General features: G+C 28.8%; 2 protein-coding genes across 2 annotated transcripts in view; both read left to right on the top strand.

The window, feature by feature from the left end:
* The window catches only part of LOC113388088 (trypsin-1-like), a 15,017-nt gene extending 14,546 nt beyond the window's left edge, over positions 1 to 471 (top strand). The window contains exon 3 of the mRNA XM_026625495.1: positions 235 to 471. Coding sequence (XP_026481280.1) covers positions 235 to 436 — 202 coding nt within the window. The 3' untranslated portion in view covers positions 437 to 471. The remainder of the gene's footprint in view (positions 1 to 234) is intronic.
* A 958-nt stretch (positions 472 to 1,429) lies between these two features.
* On the top strand, positions 1,430 to 4,488 carry LOC113388086 (trypsin-1-like). Its single transcript, XM_026625494.1, has 5 exons — positions 1,430 to 1,475; positions 1,647 to 1,803; positions 1,906 to 2,164; positions 3,972 to 4,075; positions 4,241 to 4,488. Exons 1-5 carry the CDS (start codon positions 1,430 to 1,432, stop codon positions 4,440 to 4,442), a joined length of 768 nt encoding a protein of 255 aa, XP_026481279.1. The 3' UTR covers positions 4,443 to 4,488.
* The last annotated feature ends 2,507 nt before the right edge of the window (positions 4,489 to 6,995 follow it).

Genomic DNA, 6,995 nt, shown 5'->3' with positions numbered 1-6,995 from the left:
AATGAAAAAAAAGTTCTTTCCCAAAAGCAATCGTTTCGCCAACACAAGCAGAAAGATTTTTGAATCATTCAAATCAAATGCTTAGTTCTTTAAAAAACTGCTATTTTTTGCACATTTAGCTCGGTATGTCCGAAACGGCTGAACCTGCTATTGCCAAAAACTAATCACCACTTTCTCCCATAATTACAAATTGAATATTATTTGGATTTTAATGATGTTTCGGATTTTTTTTAGTATGTTTTGTGCTGGTGTACCAGAAGGCGGTAAAGACTCCTGTCAAGGGGACAGTGGTGGCCCTTTAGTAGATGATGCAGGAGTTCTGCACGGTATCGTCTCGTGGGGTGTTGGCTGTGGCCGTCCAGGAATTCCAGGAATATACACGAGAGTCGACTCAAAAGACGTTAGAGATTTTATAAGATTCCATACTGGAATCTAATATATTGAAATAATAATCATGTAATCATCTTATTTATTATTAATGCATCCCATACTATTTGTATTCAGAATAAAATTCAATAAACATTACTTTTGATATAGCATCAAAATTTGTAGTAAATAATTTATTTATTACTAAAACATATTTAAAAATAATTTATAATTGCTGCTATTCATTTTACAGATAGGTTTTAAAAGGCCAAGTTTATAGTATATATTGTATATATAGTGATAACCATAATAGTTTATATGTTTTATATATACACATATATATATATATATATATATATATATATATATAAATTGTACTTGTAATATTGAAGAATAAAATATTAGAAATATCAATAGGAAATATGAAAATGGAATACGATGCCAATAAAGTTAGTAGGTGTATGGCATAGAAATGAAAAAAAATATAAGTGGCTAATGCTATAGCCAATTAAAAAAAAGTACTGGTACAAAATCTAAGCAAGTTATAGAAGCATAAATTAATGGTCATCTTGTAAAAATAAAATCTTTATTTATAGATCGGTCAAATTAAACCTAAAATCAGGGTGAAGGTTGTAATAGACATTTAAAAAATTGGACAATAATAAATATATAACAATATTAGAATTCTATCTCAATTTGGATAAATGACAAATAAGTGAGCAGTAAGAATAGACCATTTTGCTAAAGTCAACTTATCGAATTACATTAATTTTATATTTCTTATTTAGTGATATACTATAATTTAATTCGTGATTATGATATACTTAATAATTGCTCTATGAACAAACAAAATATTCGAACTATGGAATCAAATGTTAATTTAATTTCAACTTATCTATAATTGATTGATAAGATGCCTTTATACATAAGATGGTAACAAATGCATTTTCATCAAAGTTATAATTTTGAAACAAACTTGTAAAATCACTGCATGAAAAAATATTTGGGATCAATAATAAGTATAAACTTAGTATCAAAGTGATAATTTTTTATAAAGTTTGAAATGAAATTGGTATTTGTGTGCATTGCTATACAATGCATTATATCAAGTAAGTATGAAAAGGTTGAATTTTAATCGCAAAAGGTAGAAAGTTATAAGTTAATAAATAGACATATGTGTTTTTTAATTTGGAGGTGTCAAAAGTCTAATTCAAATACTTCATGTATATTGACATATATGCAACTATAGTAAAAATATATAATTAAAATAATTTAACTAGTATGTGCGTTGGCAAGTAATCGCATAATGGGTGGTGTTGAAGTTGACATAAAAAAATTTGGTTGGCAACTTTCCCTGCAGTATGAATCTGAACATAAATGTGGTGCATCAATCATCAGCAAAGATTGGGCAATAACAGCCGCACACTGTGTTGAAGAGTAAGCTAATAAACAAAATTCATTATTATTGAAATATTAATAAAGAAGTATTTACTATTTTGCTTAAGTTACAAAATGCGAATAAATATTTCATTTTCTTAGTTTGTTTCAAATTCCACAACTGTTGTCGCTCCGTGCTGGAAGCGATCAACATGATTCAGGCGGAGTTGTATATGGCATCAGCGAAGTTTGGATCCACCCTGGTTATGGTTTAAGTATGAATTATGATGTAGCTTTACTAAAAGTTTCTGAAACATTTGATTTCACTGTCTGCACCATTAGACCAATAACCTTAGCAGCAAAAAATGATCAGCCAGAGACTGGTGCTCCAGTTACTGTCACCGGATGGGGACACTCTAAGGTAATTTAAATTAAATATTAAGTTAAGTTAAGTTTATATTAAAAATTAAGTATTAAATATATATTAGGATGGTCCTTAATATAGTTGTTTCCGAATTTTCTTGCTCCCAGATGATGAAATGCTTTCAAATTGATGAAAAAGAATTCTTTGAGAGTTCTAGCTCTCAATATTAACTTTAAGATAGTCCGCACTCCAACCAAAGGTTCTTGGTTCTTCTTCTTAAATAAATATTTACTTTATAAAATATATAATTTTTTTTAGTATATATATATATGTAATCCCTAATATTTATTATTTATCAACTCTGAAGCAAATATATATCAATGGACTTATTTCTGTGACAACTATAATCTCATTAACATATGTCGATGATTTTAAATGATTGATTTTAGATTCTAAATATAATTTAGGTATGGATTTACAGTTAAAGATCAGTTTCGGCATCAGTTTTAACTTATACAGTAAACCCTCGCTTTACGCGGCAAGTGCGTACCGTGCAGTATGGGGACTGCGCTATAAAAAATTCGTATTTAACATACAATTCAGGCTAATTCGTAGTGCGTTCTATGGAAACTTATATAGTGCAGTACGGGAACCGCGCGAGTTAGTACAAATCGCACCATTTTTCTCGTGCTGTATGGAGACCAAGAAATAAAACTTCAAGTAGAAGTAATACAACCGAAATGACATGTATGACCTAGACGCCTTATTCAAAAATTGGCGCGACGCAGTAGTCAGTTCAAACGTGTTCTTAGATAGCTATTATATAATCAGGCATGTCTAAAACATAAAAGTTGATAATAAAACTTACATTAATACTCTTTTGTTATCAAGTTCCTAGAATCACTCATAGGTTGTGCAAGGAACTTATGGGCTGTTGAACAAAAACCGTATAATAGGAAGTCCGTGTAGTCGGAGGGATGTCGGACTTTTAGCTCCGCGTAGTATGGAAACCATGTACCAAAAGTGCCGTGTGAACCGAAGGTTGACTGTATTTATCTATATATAGATCTAGAATATGTTTATTAAAAATCATGAGTATTAGAGAAATTCTAATATAAAAAACATCAGATAGAGGTAAGTCGATCGTCCAATTGCTTTTTAAAAAAGTTTTGTAGTTATCAAAAATAAGTTAATTTTGAAGACGGTTGAAAAATATTTTCTAATTAATTTACAATAAAAGATAATCAAATACCTCTGCATTGGTAAATAATATAGAATAAAAATCAGAACCTTGGGTCGTTTGACAACGTAATTATTTTAGGTATCTAACCGGATTTCTGAATGTAAAGTTGTTCACTTTATATGACGACAACAACAGTACAGTCAACACTCCTTTAACACGACACTCTGGGAACACTCTGGGTTTCTATACTACAGGGTACCAAAAATCCGACATCCCTCCAATAACAGAGACTCCATATAGCACTAATGTCGTATTAACACACAGATAAATCTGAGATTTTTATAGCAAGGTTCCCATACTACACGATACGCACTTGCCGCGTTAACGGAGGGTTGATTGTATATGCCACCATCATGTCAGAAAAAATCAGTGCAATATCATAAACATCGCTATTATTTCATTTACAAAAACATGCTCTGAATCGCAGTAAATATTTTTTGGCGAGTTGATTCGAATCCAGTAAAATCAGAGTTGGCACAGAATACGAGTTGGTTCGAATCCAGTAAAATTAGAGTTGGAACATCACAAATTTAGATTGAATTTAGTCAAGTACATAAATATCAACAAAATTTGCAAGTAAAGATTGTAGTTTTACTAATAGAAATTAATTTACAATTACAGGAGAATGGATCTATGGAAAAGTATTTGCATGGAGTGGAACTAAACATTGTAGATCACGACACATGTGATGAAATATATACTGAGTTTGGTGGAATAACTGAAAAGTAAGTAATTTAGTATATAATTAGTATATAATAATAAAACATCTTACTTTTATATATTTATTCTCATAATTTTGAATTCATATTTAGAAAATAATATGTGTTTGGTAATCTTTCACATTTTTTATGAATGGTATTTAAATAATTTTTATAACCATTTTTATATAGCATGATATGCGCTGGTGTGGATGAAGGAGGAAAAGATTCTTGCAAAGGAGATAGTGGAGGACCACTTATTGATAAAAATAGAAAATTGGTTGGAATCGTGTCATGGGGTTTTGTTTGCGGGAGATCAAACAATCCAGGCGTTTACACAAATATAGCAAGCACCAGTATAAGGGATTACATATTCAATATGACAGGAATTTGAAATTCAAATCGTAAAATGTAAAAATTAGATAAATATAAATAAAAAAACAGCATTTTTAATATTGGTTTCAATTAGCGTAAGGTTGTTAAAGACAAGTTGCGCTCTGAAAAAAATCTATAATATCAGGCGACAATATTTTGTACCAGGAAGTCAAAAAGCACATTTTTATAATCTTTACTAATTTTCGTGAAATTGAAAAAAAAACTTAATAACGTTTAAAATAATAATATTAAACAAAATTAATAATGTAAGAAGCTATTGTAACACGCATTCAGAAATATGCATTTGCAACGTATTGCCCATAAAACGATTCTTGTTGCATATATCATTTTCAGATATTTGATGTGTCGTTATAATTTTATTATGAAGCATTTGTCAAGATTCAATTTAAACCTATACTTTTCCAAAATTCTAAATAATTCGCGACAAAAGATCTATCTCTGTGACAATTATACTTTTAGAAAAACACGGGACATAAGGTGAAAGCGGGGACTTTTTATAATATTTAGTGCAATTAAAATAAAAGAAAATCATTATCAATCATTAATATTTTTTTTGTATTAAGTTGATTTCTCATCATCTATCAGAGATTTTTTTGAAGTAAGATTTCTTTAGGCGCGACTAGCGAGTAAATCTGTAAATGCAACGGAAGTAGTGTTACGCCCGAACTGTTCGTCATTTGCTCCCGATGAAATCATTTTTCTACGGGTCGATTGTGATTAGTCGTTGTGTCGAGTGAATTGTGATTAGTCATTGTGTCGAGTGAATTGTGATTAGTCGTGGTGTGAGAAATCTTTGGTTGTATACGTACCGGCGTACATCAACGAGGAGATCGGAATGCCATTAGATTTTAAGGTTACATCATAGTACAAATCTTGATTTAATAAAAAATGCCTGAATCAGAAGAATGTTTTACCATGTCCCCCGTGAAAATTATAATGAAAATAATAAACAAATGAAACATGTGTGCCGTGTAAGAAACGTAAGTTGAATAATTTTTATATTATTCGCAGTTTATATAAATTTTTGATGTTATTAAAGTGAAAAATAGTTTTATAGACAAGACAGATATTTATAGCTGCTCAAAGAATAAGATTGCATCGCCTGCGAAAAAGCAATAAAAATACATGCAGTTAATGAATGTTAATTTTAATTACACGAAGTTTTTCAAACACAATTACATGATGAGTGAAATTGTGAAAACAATATTTCTTTAGGCGTTGTTTAAAATAATTCACTGTGTGAACGAATATTATAGAATTTATTAATCAGCAATTACTTTATTTCCTCAATGAAGGTTCAAGTCCTAAATGCTAACTACAATGACAAACCGATCATATCATATTTAAAGAATGACTTTAATTACATTATTGTTTTCAAATATCATAAATATTTCAAAAACTATTATAATTATATAATTTATAATTGATGATTTGATTGATAATTATTAGAATTGATATATAAATATGTATAATGAATAACATTAATAAATGTGTGCATCACGAGTGCATGAGTATACTCTTCTTTTATCTATGCACGAGTGTTACCTTATTACTAATAAACAATATTGAAAATTGTTATTATGATGTATATATTTTCAATTCGAGTGCCATCTTGCAAAAAAAGTTTTACTTCAATCGCGTGTGAACCTTACGCGCCCTCTTTTTTTAATGAAATAGTTATTTTTATGTTTTTTTAAATTTTTATAAAAGTAATAAAATTTGTAGACGAGCAACTCAATAATATGTAGCAATTCCAAGATTTAACTTTTAAAAAAGAAGAAACAGTTCGTCAGTATGGACTTTTTAGCAAATTGCTAGAAGAATTAAAATACTTCAAAACCCATAAATTAACTGATTATTGTTTTTTGTTGGCAGTATATACAATCTTACATTTCTTTAAGGTTAATTATTTTTTCAAATGTAAATCGGTATTCAAATTTTAGAACTCTAATATATTCATTACATTTTCGTTTAGTATTATTAACATATGAATTCAAAGTTTTGCAAAATAATGTTTATACATTAGTAGATAATATCAATTTAATTATTTGATTGTTACAAAAAGTACCACGATAAAGACAAGGACTAACATCAAATAAAAAACTAATGCAAAACTCATAAAAAATTATGATATATTATAGCTCTAAACTCGTAAAAATAGATTACTTTCAACGCTTGTGTATAATTTATATATATATATATATATATATATATATATATATATATATTCTAGCAAAAACATGTTCCGAGAACAATTTAAAAATATGAAGCTATTGCTATTGTTCATACTAGTAATTTCGGTAACATGCAGTAAGTTCTAATAATTACTGTTATAGCATAGCTAGTGTTGATAAATAATAAATACAATAGTGTTGATAGTTATTAAATATTATCAAATTACATTTATTATTACTTAGTATTTGAACCCTAAATAATCTGCTAACATCTTTAAGTCTAAGGATATTAATTTGAGATAAATTTTGTTTCAAAAATAGAGCAAAGAAAAGTAAGTACGGGGCGCATTGTAGGAGGCCATGATATTGACATTTCG

This window comes from Ctenocephalides felis, unplaced genomic scaffold (genome assembly GCF_003426905.1).
Source record: "Ctenocephalides felis isolate EL2017-DRISC unplaced genomic scaffold, ASM342690v1 CF-g0.4_SCAFFOLD_03572, whole genome shotgun sequence".
Lineage (NCBI taxonomy): Eukaryota > Metazoa > Arthropoda > Insecta > Siphonaptera > Pulicidae > Ctenocephalides > Ctenocephalides felis.
Note: the sequence above shows the minus strand (reverse complement) of the source record. Positions and strands in the feature narration are given on the sequence as shown.

Excerpts from the sequence above, each read along its gene's own strand:
- LOC113388086 (XM_026625494.1), top strand. The coding sequence starts at position 1,430 with ATGAAATTGGTATTTGTGTGCATTGCTATACAATGCATTATATCAA. Across the intron at positions 1,804-1,905 it reads GCCGCACACTGTGTTGAAGA|TTTGTTTCAAATTCCACAAC; the intron begins GTAAGCTAATAA and ends TCATTTTCTTAG. Across the intron at positions 4,076-4,240 it reads TTTGGTGGAATAACTGAAAA|CATGATATGCGCTGGTGTGG; the intron begins GTAAGTAATTTA and ends ATTTTTATATAG.